The sequence below is a fragment of the Hippichthys cyanospilos genome, chromosome 17 (assembly GCF_059441005.1).
Source record: "Hippichthys cyanospilos isolate Australia breed blue-spotted pipefish chromosome 17, RoL_Hcya_1.0, whole genome shotgun sequence".
Taxonomy (NCBI): Eukaryota; Metazoa; Chordata; class Actinopteri; order Syngnathiformes; family Syngnathidae; genus Hippichthys; species Hippichthys cyanospilos.
In genome coordinates this window covers 12,554,025-12,578,433 of record NC_142385.1, presented here as the reverse complement: position 1 = coordinate 12,578,433, position 24,409 = coordinate 12,554,025, and the positions used below count along the sequence as shown (strand labels likewise).

General features: G+C 39.8%; 3 protein-coding genes across 8 annotated transcripts in view; 2 read left to right on the top strand and 1 right to left on the bottom strand.

Moving 5' to 3' along the window:
- The first annotated feature begins 231 nt into the window (after positions 1–231).
- Positions 232–11,892, top strand: vps35l (VPS35 endosomal protein sorting factor like). Its single transcript, XM_088439117.1, has 30 exons — positions 232–376; positions 1,009–1,108; positions 1,268–1,438; positions 1,526–1,642; positions 1,790–1,814; positions 2,087–2,166; positions 2,673–2,801; positions 2,917–3,001; positions 3,084–3,140; positions 3,323–3,419; positions 3,519–3,566; positions 3,638–3,731; positions 3,855–4,055; positions 4,184–4,230; positions 4,743–4,854; positions 5,406–5,522; positions 5,605–5,658; positions 5,724–5,804; positions 5,880–5,942; positions 6,049–6,134; positions 6,222–6,302; positions 6,619–6,682; positions 7,245–7,343; positions 8,104–8,181; positions 8,254–8,368; positions 8,433–8,572; positions 9,471–9,636; positions 9,727–9,845; positions 9,927–10,079; positions 10,947–11,892. Exons 1-30 carry the CDS (start codon positions 360–362, stop codon positions 11,043–11,045), a joined length of 2,895 nt encoding a protein of 964 aa, XP_088295243.1. The 5' UTR covers positions 232–359; the 3' UTR covers positions 11,046–11,892.
- Positions 11,570–17,152, bottom strand: get4 (guided entry of tail-anchored proteins factor 4). Its single transcript, XM_088439118.1, has 9 exons — positions 16,953–17,152; positions 16,128–16,206; positions 14,936–15,017; positions 14,702–14,851; positions 14,483–14,621; positions 14,273–14,413; positions 14,094–14,169; positions 13,102–13,174; positions 11,570–13,039 (listed from the first exon to the last, which is right to left on the bottom strand). Exons 1-9 carry the CDS (start codon positions 17,090–17,092, stop codon positions 12,951–12,953), a joined length of 969 nt encoding a protein of 322 aa, XP_088295244.1. The 5' UTR covers positions 17,093–17,152; the 3' UTR covers positions 11,570–12,950.
- Positions 17,153–18,362: 1,210 nt separating this feature from the next.
- mrtfab (myocardin related transcription factor Ab) overlaps positions 18,363–24,409 on the top strand; it is a 29,676-nt gene continuing 23,629 nt past the window's right edge. The window contains exons 1-3 of one of the 6 annotated variants that reach the window (XM_088439645.1): positions 18,363–18,440; positions 20,184–20,233; positions 21,335–21,500. In XM_088439645.1, coding sequence (XP_088295771.1) covers positions 21,353–21,500 — 148 coding nt within the window. In that variant the 5' untranslated portion in view covers positions 18,363–18,440; positions 20,184–20,233; positions 21,335–21,352. Of the gene's footprint in view, positions 18,534–18,572; positions 18,655–20,183; positions 20,234–21,334; positions 21,501–23,568; positions 23,906–24,409 lie in introns of those variants that run through there. The other 5 variants (XM_088439648.1, XM_088439644.1, XM_088439649.1 and 2 more) reach the window with 5 other exon arrangements.

Sequence of the window (24,409 nt, the reverse complement as noted above, 5' to 3'; positions counted from 1 at the left end):
TGTAAATATTTGTGGCAGGTGGGTGGTTGTGGGGTATCAGTTTTATCCTTTTTTTCAGGCTTTGCCACATCACAGTGAGATTGAGACAACAATGTGGGAACTAACATCCTTCTTTTTGGTTCTCTTTGATGGGGTCTTACTAGCGTGGTGCATTCTGGGTAATGAAGTTTAGTCTGATGAAAATGTTAAAGCCAGTTCACGCTTGTTGCGAATACAGAACAGATGATAACGCAATATTGCGTTACATTAATGACAGAGTTTAATAAGACAATATATGGCAAACATGTTTCACGCTTTTTCTAATTACCCGGACATATGCCATAACCAGGAAGTACAGGATGTCATGTGATCGCTGAAAAATGGCTGCTGTGATGTGGTAAGATTCTTTTTTCTTAAGCTAAAAAAATTAAATACTGTTCTTACACCACAAATTAAACTCAGAATTTTCAAAGTTTCGTCACATAAATGTGACCGTTATTTTGCAATTTTAAATACAAAGTGTGCTTGTTTTGCATTCACGTTAAATTTGCTACTTGGAATTTCTGCACAAGCAAGATATGTGAGAGTTCTTGTGGTTATTTCGGTTAAATGCAACTACGTTTCAGTTGTGGGTTGTCTCCCTTTTTTGTATTTTGAGGGTTTCCTCACTAAATGTCTAAAAACTTGATAAAGCCAAATATAAATACCAAAATGTTAAATTTAATCCCTTAGATTTAGACCATGCAAACACGATTCAAGAGTTCACTCCAAAAAACAAAACTACTGTTAAGACTTTAATTTCCCCATGATAAAAATACTCCAACACCGTTTTTACCCATTTGTTACAACCTCAAAATCTTTGTCAGTCAGCAAGCAGTCTACATTCTCTCCCACAAACTGCAATTACAAAACTGCACCTCCAAAGCATAAACAAAAAACCTATTTGTGTGACACGTATTGTTTTATTATATGAGTACAATTTACAAGTGTTTCTGTATTCACGGTTGATATTTGTCCTTACTCACACAGGCGTTCCCGGTGGCGCAATTATGACGCTGAGCTGCAAAAAGCCCGCCTGGAAGCAACACCGCTTGAGTTATCTGATGCCCATCCCCTCAAACCTATTTTGGTATGATGCCTAGTCTGCCTGACTGGTCAGATTGGGAAAACTTATCATGTATTAGAAGTGGACAATCATAATCAAAATCCACCAACTTCTAATGAAGTATTTATTTTATGACTTACAAATAATCGAAAAATCGTCCCCTTTTTGTTGACCCGTCTTCAGGTGACGGACAGCAGAGCTCGCCGCGGAACTCGCAAAGGCAGCACCTCCTCCTCGTCCTCCTCCTCTTCCTTAGCTGCGCCGGACCCCCTCAGCTCCATTTTGGACGGAACCGATCCACTGTCCATGTTTGCAGCTGAGACTCCATCTATGACGCACATCTCCTACGCAGGGGTCAGTAGCACTTTTACGCTACCGCTGATTTCTGATCAATATTACATCATGAAAATATATTTTAAAGTGAAGGTTTTGTGCTTTCAGGACACAAAGAAAAAGGGGGAGAAGGACGACGAGCGAGTGGGAGCGGATTTTGAGCCTTGGTCGATGAGGAGAGGCGAGATCCTGGCGAGGTTCACCACCACTGAAAAACTATCCATCGTGAGTCGGTCACAAGCTTGGGACACATCATACTTATGGTGTAAAAATAATCATCATCATCATTTCTCGCTGCCCTATTATTCTTACAAATATGCCTTTGCACTAAATAGCATTTTAGTATTGAATTTTTTTTCTTCTTCTTTTTAGAATCTATGCATGGGCTCTGACAGCGGTAAGACATAAGTTTGTATAATTTCTCTTTTTTGTATAATTTTTGCTGACCACACATTTAAAAAAAAATTGAAAAGTGTGAAGACAATTTCAGTATTTCACTAGTTTCTTTACTATTTTTTTTCATAAATTTCATCATTTTATTTAAAAATGTATGTATAAAATGGCTCGATTTGTATTTTGCATTCATGATTGATTTATTACAAATATTTGATTTAGTTTTCCTTTTAAAAATGTGTAAATAAAAGTGCAAACTGTGTACTGTCCATCCAGGAAATTCCCAGAATTCTGGATCCTCTGCTGTCTCAGAGAAAGTTCGCAATCGTCTGGAGGAACTCGACGATCTCGAGGAGGTAATTCGTTCTATAATACCGTCATTTACCAAAATGATGTATTATTGTTAAGGAAATACTAGATAAATTATTCAGCCATTTTAAGATGCAGTAAGATCATATTCTGTCTATAGTCAGTTTGAAATGGAATTTTTTTCATTAATATTTATTACCTTAATAAAAATACGCTTTTCCACTTGCATTTGGCTGAAAATGACATCACAAGCGCTCAGGTTAGCAAAGGTCACATGACTGAAAAAAAAACAAGCGTTTGTTTAGTATCTTCACGAATATCGTATTCATCATCCTCTTGATAAATTGATTCCGTTTTTTACCTTATAACCGTCAGAATACTAAAAGCAAGAATTACAGGTTACTTTAGACACACTTCTTTTTATCTTGCTGAAATTAGCTTGTTATACGGTGCTAGAATACATTTTTGTGAAAATATAGCCCACCCGTTGTCATTCATCATCCACATAAATGATGAAAACATGAAATTTGCATGTATATTTGTGTGTGTGCAGGGTTCCCAGAGAGAACTGCTCAATCTTTCCCAGCAGGAATATACCAACCGCATCCAGGAGCTCAACCAGTCCCTAAAAGAGGCCTGGGCCTCGGACCAGAAGGTCAAAGCTCTGAAGATCGTAATCCAGGTAAAAAAAAAAAAATCCTAGTTCTGTGCCAATCATGGAAAGTTAAGATGGAGGAAACTAGTTCAAAGGGAAATGAAGGTACCTGAAAATGACTTGGCTTGTTGTGGTATCCCAGTGCTCCAAACTTCTCTCCGACACCTCCGTCATCCAGTTTTACCCCAGCAAGTTTGTTCTCATCACTGATATACTTGACACTTTCGGTACGTAGCGAATCTTTTTTTAATCCCTTTCTTAAATTCGTCTGCTCTTTACGATGACTCTATTTCTTTTTGTTTTGCATAGGCCAGCTTGTTTATGACAGAATTTGGAGCATGTGTTCTGACCCAAGACCTTTACCTGGTATGGACTTCAAATTCTTCTTTAGCAGCGTTTAGCGGTATTACCTGAAACTATTAAAAGAATAAGTATAGTTTGATTTAGAATAGACTTTGGAAAGTCACCTGATCATTCTGCTGACATGTATCAGAAGATAGTGGATACAACACGGGTTTTATTTATTTATACTTTTTTTTTTGGATCAGACTCATTTACAGTCGACGATGTCAACGACACAGCCAAGGAAACCTGCCTCAATTGGTTCTTCAAGATCGCCTCTATTAGAGAACTCCTACCCAGACTGTATCCTGCCCCCCCCCTCAAAAAAAAAATGATCGTCATATTACTTTGATCGGACAACTCATCCAGCGTGTTTCCCTCCTTAACAAAGTCTATGAACAGATACGTTGAAGCCTCCATCCTGAAGTGCAATCGCTTCCTGAACAAATCGTGAGTAGTTTGGATCCTCTCGGATAATTTGCTCCCCCAATTTGATCTAGTAACACCCCCGACCCCTACAGCGGTATTCAGGAGATTCTCCCGCGACTGACCGCCATGATAAGAGGCATTGGAGACCCTTTGGTGGCGGCTTACACCCGGGCTTACCTCTGCAGGGTGATTTCTAATTAATATATATATATATATATATATATAAAAATATATATATTTTTTTTAAATATTTTTTTTTCCCTTGGCAACAAACGTCTATCAAAGATTTTTCTGTGGGTGGTCAACCAGGTTGGCATGGAGGTTGCCCCCAGCTGGAGAGATACCCTGAAGCTCAACTTCTTAGACCTGCTCGCAACCTTCCGGCAAATCAACGGGGAGAGCGTTCGCAGGCAGCTGCTCGCGCAGAGGGTGGAGATGCCAAAGTACCTGACGCTCTACTCGCCGGCTATCAACTGGATCCTGCAGTGTAGCGCTTACAGAGCACCAGAGGTAGTTAAAATAGCACAAATGAATGAATTAATCGGCGCATTTTATTGTCGATTTGGAACAAATGAAGCTTCGCCTGTGGCTTGTGTTTTTACTGCTGTTTTAAATCTTTGCGTGTGTGTCAATTGTAGAGTCACCTGACGGAGATGATGGAAAGATGTAAAAAGCTGGGTAACAAGTGAGTATTAAGTTAAAGACGCAATATAGGAGATGCTGCATGATCTTATGATTTTTTTTGTGTTGAACATTGGTCTGATAGTAGTTCATAAATGGGTGTATTTAAAGGCTTTTAAAGATTTTAATAGGGTTTCTTCAGAATTCTAATGCTATGGCAAGAACAGTACATTTTTCTTTTCAAATTAAGAGCAAAATAACCGGAACATGAAGTAACATTTTGCTAAATGTTGTCAGAGTGACTCATTGCAAAACGAAGTAGGCGTTCTGCAAAAATGTGCGTTGTCGTGAGTGAGGCAATTTTTTGGCTTGAAAATAAACCAGATAATGTTATGCTTCTGGATAAATAAAGCGTGTCTTGAGATACAATTACAGATGTAGACTCAATGTCTAATAAATCTAAAAATGCCTTGTTTTTGTTATGAGGTACTTGAATGAGGAATAATTTCACAAGGGGTACAAAAGGTTATAAAGCAGCGGTTTAGCTTGATGGATCATTGGAACTATTTCCCACAGTGCCTTGCTGCTGAATTCGGTCATGAGGGCTTTTAGGCCAGACTTTGTCGCCGCCAGAGCCGTGGATTTCATCAGTATGATAAAAGACTGTGATGAGGCTGGGTTCCCCAAGGTGAGCTGGCGTAATTTAACACACTTTTTTTTCCTTTCATTTTTATTTGTCATGTAGCTATCGCTTGTTACTTTTTTTTTCCTTGAGTTGCAGGCCAAATTTTTGTCTAGCCGAAACATAAAACAAAAAGAATTATTTTGTGTATTTAACAGAACTACATGATTTACGAATTTCCACCAAGTTAATGCTAACACAGTGCATAATTCCCACAACTGGCTAACAAACTCACATCGATTTTGTGACTATAACTATCAATGGATATTTGAATACAAATGGTGCAACAACACACGTAAACAGACAAAGTAATAATACACAACAAAAGGTGAAGGAATCGCTGTCAAACTGATACGTGTCTATCACAATGCCCCCTAGCGGCCAAAGCATGAACACCAGGAAAAAGCAATTGTAATTAAAGTAACAATATCACAAAACGAATTTTTGGAAATTATCTTTAATTATATTACTACTTGATGTTTTAACTTTATCGTCGCTCCACGAATAAACCAAAGGACCCATTTCACGAATTTATCATCTTTTTATCTCCTTTCTAGCATTTGTTATTTGGATCACTGGGTCGCTGTCTAGCCTGCGCTGACCCCCCAGAATCAGAGAGGCTGACCATCCTCAACGAAGCCTGGAAGGTTATCACCAAAGTCCGAAGTCCTCGGGTATGGAGAGCTTGATTCTGCGTTTTCGCAGACGCTTAATTTGCCATGAAGTCTTAACGCGTTTTTATGATTTGGCGCACAGGATTATGTCAACTGCGCTGAGATCTGGGTGGAGTTCACCTGCCGGAATTTCACAGTAAGTGAATTGCTCTTATTGCGAATAAAATAAAAGTAGCAATTTTTTTTTCTTTTATCCTGTAGAAACGTGAGGTGAACACCGTTCTGGCAGATATCATCAAACACATGACACCCGACCGAGCTTTTGAAGACGCCTACTCTCAGGTTCATATTTTTTCATGGTTCATCCTCCATTTGTCACATGCTCTCCAGTGACTCCATTTTGGTCTTGCCCTATAGCTGCACTCCGTTATCAGAAAGATCCTCGCTTACTACCACGACTTCTCCATCCTCTTCTCCATGGTGAGTAAAATTTAGAGATTTAAAAAAATATTTGATTTAATTAGCAGTGGGGTAGAAGTGTGCTCATTTCCACTTCTCGTCATCACCTTCAATTTTTGTTCCTCAGGAGCGTTTCCTCCCATTTCTGGACATGTTCCAGAAGGACAGCGTGAAGGTGGAGGTGTGCAGGTCCATCATGGAAGTCTTCATCAAGTACGAGCCATTCATTTGTGTGATCTGAAAAATACAGGAAGTAAAACGTCCAAGATTTCATTCATTTCCTCTCCGCTTAACTTGTAGGCATCAACTCGAGCCAACCAGAGACCCCGTCATCCTCAACGCCATGATGCACATCTGCAAGAGCATGCATGACTCGGTCAAGTGAGGCAAAATATGACTTTTGCGTTCATATACAGTTTGGAAACACCTTCAAATTCAAAAATTCCCCATATTATAACGAGATCATGCAATTCTAGCTATTAACGCTTGAAAATGCGCAGTTGTAAACTGATAGTCCATCCAGATTGTAAGGCACCATCCACATTTTTATAAACATTTTTTGTTTACCAAATAATTTCATCAGTATATGAATTTTTTGTCATTAATGAAAAATTAGAGGATGTTTCCAAACTTTTGACCGTCACTTTCAGAGGTGAGTTAGATAGTACTACTACAATTTCAATGGCATGTTTTGCAGTGCTCTCACCCTTGAGGATGAAAAAAGATCTTTGTCTGTGCTGATCATCGGCTTTATGCGTTTGGTGAGCTATTTTGTTTTTAACGTATTCAGTACCAGCCTATTTTGGACTCTCCGCAAACCCAATGCAGAAAAATGGGAGGGGGGGCATATATATATAAATATATGGACTAAAAAAAAAAAAAAAACACCTAAAAACGTTTTTGGGAGTGAATGAGTTCATTCAGACTATAATTCGCACCACAGTATAAGACGCACCAACAAAAATGTAAACAAATTGAATTTTGTCTCGTAGAAGCCGCATCTGAAAGTCGAAGTACATGGAATTGTTTTCCATTTTTGTTGATAATCAAGTTCACGGACCGAACACGCCTGCATGTTTACGAACTAACATATTTTCAACATAACACCAACGCGCTCAGATCGTTAGAATACCGCACCAACACAACAGTAACATCCCCGTTTGCCTTTGCTGGTGAACAATGCCCCTAGTGGCGAGGAAATTGCAATTCAAAATCAAAACTTGGATAGCTTCTTCTTCTGTCTCCCCGGTGGCTTGTAAAATAAAAATAAAAAAGTCTGTTTAGATGTCTGTTTGTTTGACTTGTTTAACTCCCGATGTTCAGGTTTCCTTCGGGCGTGATTTCGAGCAGCAGTTGAACTTCTGCGTGGAGGCCAGAGCCACGTTCTCTAACCTGGAGCCAGTTCTGGTGCAGCTCATTCACGTCAGTTTGAATCGGACTTTTTGTTATTATTTTCATGGGGTACTGAAGTTATTTAGCAGTTTTCAGCGACAAAAAGTATTTTTTTTTTTTTTTTGTACGGTGGATTTGATAATTATTTTTCATATCCAATGAATACTTCGAAACACACATTTTTCCACTTCCTGTCACCTGGAAATTACATCAGATAGCTCAAGGTGACCTAACCCACATTTTTGGAATACATGGCTAATATTTTCTAATACCGCTTGTTGCTATATTATCACCTGATCAAAACTCTTCTAACATTGCATAAAAAATAAAGCATATATTATTCCTGCTGGCATGGGATCCATATCATTATCGGACAGCGCTCTAGGCTGCAATATCACTATAATATTGAAAATACAAAGTTGTATCGGTAAACCCCTAATAATATATAATAATAAATATATTAGTGATGGGCAAGTATCGATACCAAGTATCCATTTCCTATGCCGATACTTGTACCTGTATTTGCAATGACAGCCTATACTAGTATCGCTTGGAGCAGTGTCAATATTATAAATTAGAAGAAAATGCTATACAGTATTTGAATACATATATCATTCTTTAAAATAATGTAATTGTATGTGTAGTAAAATTATTAGCGGTATCAGTACTTGGTAACTGTCGGTGACTCCTCAAGAGTTGAGTGATTTGGTATCGGTTTGAAAACCAGTAATATCGAGCATCTCTAAATTATATAATACGGTAATAAATATTCAAATGTTGTCGTATTCAGACTGTGAATCAGCTGGCGATGGAGACCAGGAGGGTGATGAGAGGCAACCATTCCCGCAAAACTGCTGCATTTGTTCGGGTAAGTTAGCGAGACGGATGGTAATCCCGTTCATGCCAACTGATCGATTTGTGTCTTCTTCTGTCCTTCCAGGCGTGCGCCGCCTACAGTTTTATCACCATCCCGTCACTTAGCAGCATCTTTACTCGTCTCCACTTATATCTACTCTCTGGTCAGGTGGCATTGGCCAACCAGTGTTTATCTCAGGGTGGGTAGCTTCCCACAAAGCGTATTTCGAGTTTCTTTCTTGACTTTCGGTGTTCCTCCTGCAGCGGACGCCTTCTTCAAGGCGGCGGTCAGTATTCTTCTGGAGGTTCCGCGTAGCATCAGCGTGGAAGGGAAGGCTCGCTCCTCAGAGAGTTTGCTGCTGGACTTCATCAGCAACTTCCTGGCTACGCTTCTGGTTGTCCCAGTAAGAACATCAATTTAAAGCAATAACCAAGTTAACGCTTTGATGTGTGGATATATATAGATGATGTAAAATCAGCACAAAGATTATTTATTTCATAGCTACTTAATGTTATGTGCACATTACGCATGTGATAGTGGTCGCTTCAACAATATTCCATGAGTAAATTTGAGAGTGGAGCTTTCTGTTACTGTGCTGCTACTATGAGGTCAATAACTTCCTGTTGGTCTTCTTCAGCTTCTCCGTGAAGCAGACTGGGCACATTTCATGCTTGATTGCCTCCTTCTTGTTAACAGTATTTTATTTTTGTTAGTTTCTTTATTGGAAATGATCACAAACTTGTGATAACTATATATTTTTTTTGGGAGTCTTTCTCCCTTGCTGAGGTTGCGACACTGTGTATGCCTTCAAGAATGCTCGGTGTAGAAAAGAGTGGCACAAACATGGTGCCGTTGGACCTCCAAGGCTGATATTTTTAATTGACTTACCCGAATTGGTCAACTTTTTCTCCCACAAGCCCTATTCTATGCAGCTCCACTTTACTATACTCCACATTCTGATTAAGGACTCGGGTAACAACCAGTCACAGCTCACCTGTTTTCGGAGTTTGGTCATGTGACGTCAATTGACAGGAAGTGACACAAAAACGCCCTCTGAGATTGATAAAAGCAAATTATTTTGCTGATTAATTCATCTCACAAATGCGATATTCAACAGAATACAGGAATTAGACATTTTCAGTCAACAGCAAATGTCAAAATGGCCGCCCACTGAGCTGCATAAAAACAAGTGAAATGTGCTGGCTAATTCATATTCGACAAACGCAATATTAACTCCAATGGTATATTATTGTAAATAAAAGATGAATCAACACAAGCTGTAATAACCTGGATGTTTACAGGATCACCCAGAGCATGGGGTGCTCTACTTAGTCCGCGGTGTGCTCAACGTGGTGCAAGAGTACACCTGGGAGGACAACAGCGACGCCAAAGTGCGCGTGTACATCGGCGCCCTCCCCCTGCTGGCCGCCATGAGCCAGGAAACATACCTGTACACCGTTCCAAAAGGTAAACACACACATCATATGACCTAGCGGGATTCATCTTTTAATCATTGGGACTTTTTAAGTGCGCTTGTATTTTCCTTCAACATTTCAGTGGATTCCAATGAGACCCTTTACGGGGGGGACCCCAAATTCCTGTCAGAGATTAACAAGATGTGCGAGACCCTGATCGGGCAGATCCTAGATCACCTGAAGGCTCTCGGTCGAGAAGAGGTAAATAATTATTTTAAGCGTTTATTCATTTGGATTTGGTTAGATGTTTAGAAAGGAACTAAAAAAAATGCGCGTTTCTAGGAGCAGAGCACACGGCGACAAGGCGCTCTGGCCTTCTCCCTCTTTTGCGTCCTGCTGGCGCACGGAGACCTGAGGAACAACAAGCTTAGCCAGCTGGCAGTCAATTTGTGGAACCTCAGTCACAAACACGGATACTGTGAGACCCGCATTTCTGTAAGTTGCACACACAAACACACTTCATATTTTTAGGATTTGATTTAGGGATATATATGTATTTGGACCAGATTTATTTATATCATCTTTTATTTGAAAAAATAGTTCAACCCGTTTAACAGGGCCAGACTGAGTAATTATTTGGCCAATTGATGCATACAGCACTTCAAAATAATTATGAATAGATTATAGTAGTTCTGTTCCATCGGAAATGGAATTTGTATTCCTAATACAGATTTTGACATTTATAGCAATGGATTTTTCAGCTTCAAAATTCCTAACTGCTTTTTCTTTTAGCATCAAAAAGTTCTAATGAAATATTCAGGTGCAAAAATATTCCAGGTGAAAAAAATCATAAAAATAATCAGTCTGCAAAAATTCCGTGCAAAAAACAAACAAAAAAAATCTATGTTAAAATGGTCAACACAAATTTTGCCAATCAGTCTATTGTTCTTAGTCTCTCATGAATCAGTAAGTGTTAATTAAAATAATGCATATTTTGCTTGTAAGTTGCGGAAAAGAAAAAAAAAGGCTTTTGTAGACAATTTCAAGTCAAATCAAGTTTACTTGTATAGCCCTGAATCACTGCAGTCTCGACGGGATTCACGAAATAAAAATAAGTCAAACAGAACATCATAAATACACAACAGCATCTTCTGACCAAAGCTTTCAGAAGGGGAAGGAAAAACTTGAAAACCCCATCTGGGGAAAATAAGAAACCTTCAGAAGGGACTGCAGGTAGAAGCTCCCTCCTGGACTCGACAGGTTGCACTAGTTTACTATTGTTTTTATGAATGATTTTGTCCCTAAATATATATCAGCTTTTTTCTTTGTCAAATTTACCAATCCTCTCAATTGTATGTCTAGGTTCGGACACTGGAGTACTTGAAGCATCAGGCGCGGCAGTCCGACATGTCTCATCTATCAGATATGATCCAGAGACTCGCGCTCCAGTCCCGTACTTGATCACCAGCATCAACAAGTATTTTTTTTTTTTAATAAAGCCCACTACATAGTGGAAAGCACTATGGAAATCGTCATACTTGTACAACACAAGTTGTGTTTACAATTTCGAGAGCGCTCGTCCTCATTAAGGTCTCAGATGAGCTGGCGCACATCCCGGCAGGAAATGAGGTAGAGCCGGACCCGTCGTCAGCCATTTGCAGGGTTGTGATCATTTTTGAGAGCGTTAATAACTCTTGCTTTCCAATAGTTTCCCTGAGCCTTATTGGTTATTGTAAGCGGCATTTAATATAAACTTATGACACAATAGCCACCAACTTATGTTGCACTTAAGTTGTCTAATATCATGCAGTGCCATTCATATAATTTATATATTTAACTTAACCCTCCATTGTATTTATAGCGCCGATCATGTATGAAGTCATCTTTGTTATGAACGCGACTTTGTCATTGCAGATTTTGCCTTTTAACATCGCAGTCCTCATTTTCATATGCCGCAATAAAGAAAATGGACAGGACAAGATGAGTTTCACATCAGTCTCAATCCTCTCAATGTAGTTTATTGACTCTTGTTAGTGTATCATGGAAAAGGCAAACGCTCCTCTTGTGTTTTCAAAGAAAAAAAAAATGGAACAGCAGTGACTCACGTGGCAGGTTTGCATAAAACACATTTCAAAAATAAAAATAAAGCACAATTGTCTTTATGATAAGATGGTAGTTGTGTGACAACCAACAAGTCTCAGAAGTCTCTTTGGAAATTGTGTTTTTTGAGTTGTTCCAACTTTATTTTGCCTCTGCTGCGCGACACTGACCACTGCAGAAAAAAAAAAGTACAATGTATTTTTTCCTCCCACCCCACAATACTGTCAACATATGTTTTAGGGCTAATCTACATTTGGTAGCCTTAGTTCAACTTTTGAATTCATGAAGCTATAATGCGCATGCAAAAAATGTGTACAAGTGTCCAATTAAAATCATTCATCATGAAACTAATAATCATATTTATATGTAACTCATAGAAAAATTTAATGTCATTTAGTTAGGGACTTAACATATTTCTGGTTATAGTCAGGAGCCAAAACTCCAAAAATGGGTGAGCTGGAGCCTATCCCAGGTAACCGGGATAAAAGGGATACACCCTGAACTGGTCATCAGCCAATCACAGAGCCCGTAGAAAACCAATCACTCACACTCACATTTAGAAACAATTAAGCTTCCTTTTTAACCTCACATTGTTTTGGGAATGTGGGAGGAATTATCCATAATCAGAAACGTTACATGCTAACAGCTAATTCACTGCGCTGCCTGGCTAATGAAACTTGTGACTGAAATTATACTTAAGTTGTGATTCATAGAGCAAAGTGCAGTCTCACGGCAGCACGTCTGCAAGCGGAACGAATCCTTCCCGGAAATAGAAACCGGCAGCCCACCGATAACGGAGAAGGGAGACGCACACGTCGTGTTCCAACTTCCGCTGATGGACAAAACGCCGGATGAGAAACTTGAGAAATCATAACAGGCAAGTTGAAATAACTACTAAGACAGCTGAATTAAGGGTGCGGAAAATTGTGCAGAAAAATGCTGACGAAGAGGAATTCATTGGCACCCCTTAGTGACTATTTAAAAAAAAGCAACACTGTTAAAGGAGGTCTACAATGTTGTCGATGAGTGCATTGAAACCAAGAGTCCAAACATGAACAAAAGTAATGATTAAATAAAATAATATTTTACTGCAGCTGAGTGCAGTCCAGTATGCGTTAGGACTAGAAAGGCTGTAATTATTGAGGTGGACGAAGTGTAAAAACTGCCTCGCCTCACCTACGATGGGTGGAGGTGGCTTTTGGTTTTCCCCTTTGTGTTTATGCGTGTGTGTTCTTTTGCTCTTCGTCTCCTCAGCCGCCATTCTTCTCAATCCAGCTCGATGGGACTGCTGTCTTCCTGGGCCTCTTCGACGTCGTCGTCGTCGCCCGCTCCCATCAGGCTGTTCAGCAAGTTTCCTGCGCGGATGCCGACGTGTCAGTTTTAGCGAGGGTGTTTCGCCGACACGAGGCGCACTCACCTAGCAGGCCGCCGTACGACGGAGATTGTTTGGGGGGAACGCCGAAGAAAAGCTGTCCTATTCTGTCGAGGTACTTTACATGTCCAGAAAGGAGACACAAGAAACACTTTTGACATATCCGGTGAGTTTCCAAAATACTTTCTTGTTGCATTTTACTACTCAAAATTTTCCAAAAATAATAATTACTGCTCCTGTGGACTTGTAAATGATGTCTCGATCACTGAAGACCTAAATTAAAAACGTACAGTACCGATAAAACAACCTAAAAGGGTCTCTTGTGCTCGCCTCCAACGCACCAGTGCCATCTCCTGGCAAATAAATGAACTGCATTCACAATGCCGCTTGCTACAATTAATGATTAATTCAAAGAGTTTAGAGGCGGTTTTTTTTAAATAATTCTTTACATGATATACTTTGAATTCCCTGATTATTTTGCACTAACATAATTCTGATATGTATTTGTTACACTTTTTGATGCAGTTTAATTTATTAGTTTAGTTTAATTAGTATTACTGCCAGACCAGTTAAAATGGATCTTTGACACCTAAAGCTGTCAATGGCAGTGAATGTATTTAAAAAAAGAAAAAAAAAGTAACTCTACTGACCGACCAAAATGCGTCCATCACTCAATTTAAAGACATTGGAATAACAGTTTACTGTAAACACACACCGATTATCATTGAGTTAAATCAAAATAAGCCAATTACAAACATCTGTTTTTAGTTTGGAAAAACTGATCAATATTGAAGCAAACTTTGTGACCTTACTGACCAAAATAGTAAATGGTTAATAAATTGTTATAACATATTCAGCAATCAATTTGAAAATAAATACACAACTACAGCCCAGTTTTTAAATAGTGATGGAAATTGATCTTTTTGACCAATCTGATTAATGAACAAAGTAATTGACGGATTTATCGATAATTGAAATCATCGTTGCAGCCCTACTTTATGTTTTGAAATTTGTTGAATCAAGATGGAATCACTCACCTCATTGTACATAGGATCCCTCTTCAGGGAAGGTTGATATTGCTCACATAACACTGTGAAAACTGTTAATTTACCCCTGAAAAGGCACAAATCCATTATCAAATTAAATAGTTATGAAATGCTGACTTTGAAACTGCTGTTATATATATTTTTTTAAATATATATCATCATTTTCTCACCCATCCACTGCCAGCAGCAGAAACCAGATAAAGTTAAGAAGGGGCTGAACAAATGGAGGACCCCTCTCAATGGACGGGTGTTTCTCTGTGTACGTGCTAAACACCACGGAAGCGCTGTTTTTGTTCTTCAGGCAGAGGAACCTGTCGGAGCAAAACAATGTGTTAACACTGTGTGTTTTGTTCTTATTGCGACTGTGACTTTTCTCTTACTGAAGTACTGCCTGGGCCACAAACATGTCGACCTCGCTGCGGAAACCTCGCGAGGATGAATACTCCACCAGCATCTGGGCGCATCCCTCCCCGTCGGACGAATGCAGGAAGTGGTAACGAGATTCGCTATAGTTTTGCTCTAGAAAAAAGTATCAAGATGTCGGACGCTATCTTTTTTGGGAGGCAGGGCCGCTTAACGATTCGTCACGTCTGATCTACCTTTCCACAAAGTGACGGCCAGCAGCTGGTGAAGCTTGGGGTTCCCCAATTTGCCGGAACCACCCGTGGACCATTTCAAGGCTCGGGAAACGAAGGCGACTCTTTCCGGAGAGTTCTGATCCATGTGGCTGAACAGCTTGGCCAGGCTTTCTGCTCGACGGTTGCGCAAGCGTCATCGACGACTAAACGGACGGGAAACAATGTCTCCGTTTGATGCGTCTGGTAAACACTCACCTAATATTTCTTCTTCTACTTTGGTTTCTGATTTCTCCAGAACCTCCAGTACCAGCATGGACAGATCTGCTGCACTGTTTTGCTGCAGAGCGAAACGTAGCGGAATAAATTAGGATGAGTAAAATAGCATATTTCTGTATAAGAGAGACAAAATTCCATGCACTCAACTCCAAAAAAAGTAAAAATCACCCAATCCATCTATTTTTATCTTTAACACTTTTATAATAACATAGTTCTCCATTTAGTCTAAGTGGATTAGGCATGTATTTCGGGTAAGGCTTTAAAATAAGGGGAAGCATTTTTAGTCTTAATATAGTGGCCAGGCAAGTTAATGTACTCAAATGCAAGGACTACCACATTTTCAGGGGTAAGGCCTTTTATAAGAAGTGTGGCTCATAGTTCTACAAATGTATTTTTAAATGATTTATTTCCTATTTTAAGGTCTGCTGGTGTTTCGCATTTATTGAGGGGCAGCCCCTATTTGTACTTCTTTAAAAATAACTAACTTTCACGCCGGCAGACAGTTAACATGCCTCTGTACGGCATTTATTAGTTAAAGTACTGTATTTGCACAGAATTTTTTAAAGAACTTACTTTCTAATGAAGTTGCCAAAGAAGTTAAAGTGAATCACACATATACACACAGCTAAACAAAAGTATTGTGCACAGCCTCAATCATCTTTCTGTTTACCTCTTTACCACCCCTCCAGCAAAACATCCTATTTTTAGTCCCTTCACCGAGCGATACCGCAAAATTTCCTTATCAGAGCCTGAACAGAAGATGTGTTATTTATCTGCCTGATAATCAGATTCGTGACGACGAAAGCCTGCACTTGGCGAACATGTGACTCGTTAAATGCGGGCTCAGGATTTTAACTGATGCCATGGCTGTTCTGAAGGCTGTGGGTTACTTATGCTCGTTGTCAATGATTATGCTGTCTTTTACTTTTAGGCAACACGTGAGTGGGACAGGGGAACTAACATTAACAAACCACGCATTTGTCTGATGCTCTATTTTGAACTCGAGTATTAGAATAGATTAATTTACTGTTTGGGTCTGACTCATGTCGTTAAGTGACGTTTTCAGTATCGCTTGAGAGATCCAAGAAAGATGACATTGCATGCAATCATATCCTGGGTTCTTGTAGTTCAGGAGTTGACTTTTCTGGTAGGATTTTGTTGGTGTATTCACCTGGTTATAGCTGAAGAAGAGCAGGGCACCATTGTACATCAGCTCCCTGGCTTCACTGTGTTTTGCCTGTGACATGTACCTGTTGACAGTCAAGAAAGTCACCTGTACATACTGTTTGTAGAATAAGAAAGGTGTGAACGGTATGTGGAACAAGCTCATAATCAGCCCATGATCATGTTCTCCTTGTGGCCCACAAGAATGCACTGCGTTAAGGATAGGAGATGATAAGGTGGTGGCTCCCTTTCTTAAATGGCAATAACAGTTTTTAATTAGGGAGAAGTGATCAATAATGAGGGCGTTGGCTGCTTCTTGACTGCTCAAACAATGGAAAAACGCCTACTGTGATTTAATTAAATATACATAAACCACAACGAGCTTTAGGTAAAAAGGTTGAGCAAGTCAAGGTAGGTAACACAAAATCCAGGCGGCTAGCTACTAGCACATCTGGACAGTAACCGCATTTTTTTTCCACGCGCCGATAATCCCAACATATAGCATTTTAAATGCTGTTAGACATCGTCTTTACGCGATAACTATGTTGTAGAAGTCACTGCGTATTGAAACGTCCACTCTTTATTTCCTAAACGTGTAGCAACACAAGTAGCCAGCACTACGCTAGCATTCCATTTTAAGACCTTGCTTAACTGACAACTTGAGTTGCCCAAACAAACGGCCGGACTAACAAAGGTGGGCGGGACCGTGGTGAAGTTCCTCCAATTGCATACTGGTAAGATATAAGCACGTTTAACAGCAGAGAGATCTAGAACACCGCAGGCCTCGATGAGCCACCAACTGCAATTTAAAACGTTATTCGCAAATGCTTACCTAAAAAATAACGTCCTATACATCTGGTGTGCTTCATAGTAATCCCCTTTTTCTACGCTGGCTCGCAGTTTGCCTTCGACCCTCTGTACGCCTCCACGGTTTCTGCCACTGGAGCACCTCAGGGACTCCTGCTCCGACATCGTCGTCGCTCCGCAGCGGTGCCACTGCTGACTTGACTGAGTAGCTAGCTCTGTTGACAGCGGAAACCGGAAGAAGCTAAAATAAAGTTTGACCCTTTTCACGTGCCGTAGTTACCGACTAATAGGCGTGTTAATTGCACCATAATGAGAAATTATATCATATTAAGCGATAGCTTCGGACCATTATCACAGTAAAATCATTGCATCTCTTATGTATATAAGAAAAATTGAAATTATGAAATTCTATGTGGCCAATTTATTTATACACATCTGCATGATTGACAAGTTTACTTTCACGTTTGACTTTTACATCGTCTGTACTTCTAATACTGAATTTCTATTTGTTATATCAATAATGTTTGTCAATAAAGCGTTTTTTCCGCGCCCCCCCCCCTCAAAAAATGTAATAAAAACGTAAAAAATGTTTTAGCGAAAGATTAATTCAGTCAGTCATTCACTTACTGTAATAAATGCATTTCAATTATTTTTACATATTAAATTGTATTTCTATTTATTTAAATCCAGAGTTTACTTGAAGAACGAATATGAATTCCATCAATCCGTCCCATATTCCCACCCTGAAAGTAACCCCACAAATGTAGTATTTTTTTTTTCAATAAGAAAAATAGCAGGGTGTTCTATAATATAGTCATTTAAACACAAATGAGAAATCAATACGGTGGCTCAATAAACTCAATAAATTCGTCGTTTTTTGCAGATGATAAAGAATACGCGTCTTGATTATTCATATTTTCACATTACATGTGATGCAACACTGTTTGCCTGCAAATAATTATCGCTCATTGGCCCCCGTATATGGAATGTTGTCTACGGAACCCCATGTTATAATACTATTTAACGACAGATTATATCTGTTTGCATTTTCCATTAGATGATAACATTAAGATATGTTGGGTATTCTTAAGTCTATACACAAAGTGTAATTTGGTGTTCTATGTTTAGTTTGACATTAAACTTAAACTGGGAGTGAAAACTTGGTTTTCATTAGTCATGGGGCTTGGGTTTAAAAAAAAAAAAACTAAATCGTATCTCAAAGCACCACTGGACCGTTATTTACCAACCTGTAGCGCTCATTGAGACTCGCAGTAAATTTATTATCCACAAGATGGCAGCAAATACCTTGAACGCAAACGTCTGCTGTCACCAACACGCGTTTAGATCTCATTGCCCACACTAACAGATTTAGTAAAATGATACACAACTAACAGCGCATCGTTTAAAATACGCGTTCATGACAATAATATGTAATAATCGTGGAGGAAAGCGGTTGCGATTCGTCGGGAGAGACGTTTTAAGGCGTCCCATCACGTAGAGGAGGCTTTTCCGGGTAAAGTTTCCTTTGTCATCAGGAAGTGGCAGCGGCCGGGGGTGTCTGTCTGAGCTCTATCTTCGCAGACAAAAACACTGGCGAGCACGATGAGTAAGAGTAATTAAATACACCGAAGACCCGCCGATAACTAGTACTCCATTCATATATAACCACCGCGCGAGAGACGTTAACGGTTAGCCTGGAGTTAGCTTGGAATTAGTGGCAATGTGAGGTGTGTAGCGGCATGCTAGTAGTGCTTTGCTAACTTGGGCTGGATTAGCAAAACCAGCGTGGACGCCTTATTGCTTTCATCAATAGACGTTTTTTTTTTCTACACGTGCGTGGTTGTTGATGTGACGTATGATTTGTTGTGATACTTGTGTGTGTTTGTCTTTGGTTAGTTGGTGGTAACTCCCACCCGGACAAGCTAACAATAGCATAGCTTGTGTGTGTGTTTTGGTTAGTGACAGCTGCAGGTTTGCTGCTCGCCCATGACAACTATGTGCAGGCCTCCTGCAACGTGGACTCTTTTATTGGTTGTTCGTTGTCAAAACCTTTATACGCACTACTTTGGGAACTTTTTAGCGCCGCTAAAATGGTTGGTTGGTGTAATGTTTTTTGAAAAGTCCACTGTTTACGATTGTGAACGTGTACTACCTCCTAAGCAATTGAAAATTGTCATATTTGTAGTATTACAAGGTTGCATTTGTGTAGAGTATTTCAGTTCCAGTTTAACCCCGTTATTCGCGGACATAGGGGCCAAGCCCGATGATGAATAGCAAATTTCTGCAAAGTGAGTTGATGCTGCTTTCGTTGCTTAGAATTCCCTGTAACAATTGTATAAAGTCCATAGGTGTCTAAATCCAGTCCTAGAGGGCCAGTATGACGCATGTTTTCTGTTCCGTTTTCTGTTTGCTCCCCCAACACACCTGATTCAAATGATTAACTTGTTAACAAGCTCTACAGGAGCTTGTAAATGATCCTTATCATTTGAATTAGGAGTGTTGAGAGAAAGTTGGAAAATATGCAAGATACCGGTCCTCGAGGACTTGAGTTCCACATCTGTGGTATAAAACATTGATAGAACAAACTATACACTGATATGCATTGCTGCAGCCTTAAATACGCCACAGTTAAATGTTTACAGCTAAGCACAAACATCCACTTTTTTATTTTTTTAAAGAATGGTTTGGCATATGAATTCAGTTGAGAAGCAAATTCCAAATTTTGGAGAGTAGTTTTTTTTTGTGCTGATTGAAGAAAGTGTGAACATTATTTGAATGGATATTTTGAATAATTAGCCATTTTCAACAATAAAAGGTTATTAATTCTCGTTCAAAGCGCTTTTTGCCACATGCTGGCAACAGTAAATGACAACATGTGGCTGGAGGCTCATGTAAGGACCAATCACAGCTCAGCTGAATGTCACCTGAGCAACAGATGAGCTATGATTGGTTGTCACCTGACATGGGCACAACTTTTCAGTTGACAAGTGAAAATGCGTTTTATAGGTATTAATTTTACCTGAAATATAGTATAGAAGGTGGCCATTTTGCCACATATTATTTCAGAATGGTGTGCATTTTTCCAAAGCTGAATTGATTCATTGGTGAATTGAATTTATTTCCGGTTGCTGGCTCTGTCTGGCAAGTAGATTTTCTCAACAGCGTCCTGACACTTACTAATTTGCATGCTATTTTGTGATGCAAATTTGGATATGCTTAAGTAATGATTTATTTTTTTTTTGGTCTAATTCTTCAGCTGCGACCTGCTGAAATGGGAGCACAGCCTTTTAAGACTAAGTGAATCTGGTAAGTGTGTTTCCCGCTTGTGACTCACCAAGCGGGAACTTTACCCCATATCTTGATTCCTGAAATTGAAAATATGTTGCTGCACTTGTCTTTGTTCACGTCTGCTCATCAATCTTCAGACATCTGTTATGTTAGCGTGTGTGTGTGCATGACCAAATACAATCAACTGCTGCATATGCACGCCTTGGTATTTTTCCCATATTTTTTTTCTCTTCCACAAAATCATTTTGAACGTTTACATTCCATCTTTGCAATACTGTCACTGTAGCTAGAGCAGGTTTGTGTGGTTACCATTCAAATATGTTTGCGCTGGCATTTGATTGTGAGCTGGCAGAGCTGCATGTTTGTTTTCAGGCGCACTGTTTAGGATTCCCTACAAAGACCCCAATGTTAGAGATCCCATACTTGCACAAAGGGCAAGGGAATGATCAACACACAGCAACCCAGCGGGTCTCCATTTTATCGCCACAAATTGGACGCGTGCCACGCAGTCACTCAGCCTGTCTGTATTTGTTTTAGCAAAATGAAAAGATTTGATTAAGAGGCTTCACGTCGTAGGCAATCATCTCGAGGGTAACAAGACTTCATGACTCGTTTAGAGACTAATCTGACATTCAATTTTTGACATGAGCCCAAAGCTGGTCTTTGCAACATTTCTGGATTTTGTCACACATCTATGTGGGAGAACAGGTCATTGGACATCTGTTCTATCCCCCGCTTCACTTTCCAGCTATTGTATTATATATTGTATTTGTGAAATATCACTTCAGTTGCAAAGTTCGCTTGTGTTTAATTAACCTAGCGGGACTTCCATTTTGACACAGTCAACTGAAAATGACATCGTAGTTGCTCAATGCTCTGCTAACAACCAATTATGGTTCAGCTTGAGAATGTCACATGATCAAACTCAGAGAACAGGTATTCTGTGATTGTATCATGAGAAACTGTGATGTAATTGCTGCAGTTGCAGTAAGAAACAGTGGGGGTGCACAGAACATGTTTTTTGTAAAGAAATTTGCTGACTTAATTCAATTCCCATTTAAAGAGTCATGAATAACGTGTAAGTGTGATGTAATTCAAACAAAGTGTATTTTGTCGCAGGTCTCTGCCATTCTGCCGATGCAGCAGCCACAAGCCAACAGTATGGAGGTCGCTGGGGCGGGGGTCTCGACCCACAGCCCCCAAAGCGAGGCAGTGACCAGCGAGCTCCAGGAGCTATCCTTGCAGCCTGCTCCAAAGGAGCTGCGGCTGCAGGAACGCAAGAACGGTGAGTTATCGACGCGAGGCTTTCCAACCACAAAAACAACGCGGTATCCCAGCAATGATTCAGCATGGTTTCCGTCTCCCGATCAATAAACCCTGTGAGACTTTTGTGGTTAACTTCTATTTACACCGGTGTGACAGCCAACAATGCGAAAATTTTACATTAAACATTTTCCGTAGCGTGAGTAAAAATGGTGACCCTACATGTGTTTGTGCAGTTCGAGGAGAATCGTATTTACATTTGAACAACTTGGAAGTCAACCAAGGTTACGGGACAGATTGTGTTTTGACTTTGGATGCTGTACAGTAGAATCACCTCTAAAGTCATGTTTACTCAAGAGGAGTCTACGAGAGTTGTTATTTTTGGCTTGAGTTCACTGGCTCTCTTTCAAATGTATTGAATGTTACGGATAACACGTCCTTAAAATGTCCAGGTGGTAAAATCGAAGGTTTGGAAAACATGACTGGCGCCAAAAGCAAAAGGTAAATGTCAGTGTGTTTGTACATCTTGTTCATTCATCAGTAGACAGTTTACCTCAGCGCAGAGGTTGTTTAAAGACGGAGGAGAAACTTTGTGTGGAGTGCATGGCTGAGATCATCGGAATGAAGTCAGCGAGGACGCTGCTGTACCTAATTGGCTTGTTTCTTCAGGACTAACCTGTTACAGTGGATTAAGTGCAATAGGCTTTTTGAAGAAGATAACCTACCACAATAAGGTGAGAGGTCAGAGCTTTTTCGTGAGTGTAACGTAAATCTAATAAATGTTTAATTTTGACACCTAATGGTAACTGTACCGTTGCAAACTTGGCTATTGTTCCGTTTCACGTCACAATTCGGGGTGTGTCCAAACTTTTTGCAAAGACGGCCAGATTTGGTCAGGTGAAAATGTGTGGGCAGATAATTCAGCTCCCCTTTGGTTGAATTTTTCACGGCGTTCGTTGTCATTGACCTTGCTGTAGTGTTCCGTAGGGAGCCAACATTAACAGTGAAGTTGCATTATTAAGATGCCACGATATCATCGTTGACATGTTAGGATATTAAAAGTTACTTTAACATTGCACAACGTTATTTTCCGCTTAGGTCAACCGAGCACAAACATTGTGGATCGTGTGCCGGTATACGAAATCCTATATTGACTTTGGTGCTTGCACCAGTGGTGGAATACTGCCACTGTCCATTATCTTTCTGAATTGATCCAGATTCGACTACACTTACTGTACCTGTCCATGAGTCTGCCATTGTTCCCGGCATGTAGGATTAAGCAAGACCAGTAAATGATTTACCACATTCTGGGAGTTCCATCAGGAAGCACAATTACTCATCACTACTGGAATCTAGGAAATCTTTCATCTGTGAATACAATACATTGGGACATTTAATAAAAAAATAAAAATACCGCAATATATCAAAGAACTATCCCAAGGGCACATTCGAGAATAATACACAGATAGCCCCCGGGTACCGCTCCCAATGCTCAACACGCTCTGTTCTCATTGGTCTATTTATGACTTCACCCTCGCAGCGCAAAGCAGACGTGTTGCAGCAAGCAGCGCTGCAAGTAATCCCGCTCGAAGATGCTTTAAGGCGGCGTTTGCGCATGAATACTGTAGTGTTGGCTGGGAGACAAAGCGGAATGCCCCCATAAAGCTTATCAAAGCTTTATATCGCACACCAAGTTATGCAATAACACTAGAATCCTTCATGAGTATTAAATGCAAGATTCATTGCAAATAGACGTACATGACAGGAAGAGGACCAGCATGTGTGCAAACAAGAACATTATAATTTGTGATTGTTATTTAGCAAGTTTAAGAAGCTTTTGAGCGTGTGGGCCCGCACACTGCATAGCAAAGCTATAAGAAGGACGTGCAGGAGGAGAAGAGGGGCGTGGTGTCTGAAATGTCACTATTGCATAACTGTAGTAAGGAAACAGAAGGAAAGCAAGGGAAAAAGAAAATAATGCGCTAGTGAAGAACATGACTCCTTCTATGGTTGATTTAGTTCCATCTAAAGTGACAAGCAGATTGATTGATTTTCACTTTTATATGACAATGCGACGTAAGGAATGTAAAAAAAAAAATAAAGTTGAAAGTCCTGAAATGGAAACTGATTGGTGGAGCTTGTCATCCACTCCAAACTATACACGCCCTCTTTGCCGGGGCATGCACTCACTTGTAGACAGTCCACACAAGGGGAATGCGAGGTGCAACCTGTGGAGTTTACTGACTGCTGCGTTTTATGTGACCTTCCTGCTGCGCTGCTGTTGCAGCTGTGCACTTTTTTTTTTTTTTTTTTTTTCACCCTTCTTCACATTGTTTACTCTGCCCTCGGAAGTATGAAGCACTAATCTCTCCCGGAGGGTGACACTTCCTTTCGGCATGGTCCAGAGGGATATGACTATCCTGTCAGGTAATGTCAATGATTAGTTATTTGTCTTTTGAACGATGGCAGGAAAATCGCTCAGCAAAAAAACACATTTGAATCAGCTTGGAGCGTGGGTGTGGTAGGTGTGTTTACCTGCATGCATACATGTTAGAGTAATGAATGACATTGTGCTGGGTTTTTTTTTAATTCTCAAAAGAAATCTTTAAATAAAATGAGCTGCAACGATTGCCCTCAGAACTTTCAGCCTGAGCGGTGTTATACAGTTTATGTTATGTCTGTTTGTTGAATGCAAAGAAAACCTTGACAAACATTTAGCAATATTTTTACTCATTTTCATGGTCTCACAAACCAAACCAGGAACTGAATTTTAATTTGTTTTGCATATTCTGTACTGTCAATTTGAAATAATGTCCTGTTCTTTTTATCCGATTCATCGGTCGATCAAAAGATCAATCCATTATTAAAATAATCCTTAGTTGCAGCCCTAAATAAAAACTGATCTGCTACATAATACTGTCTTAAAATATG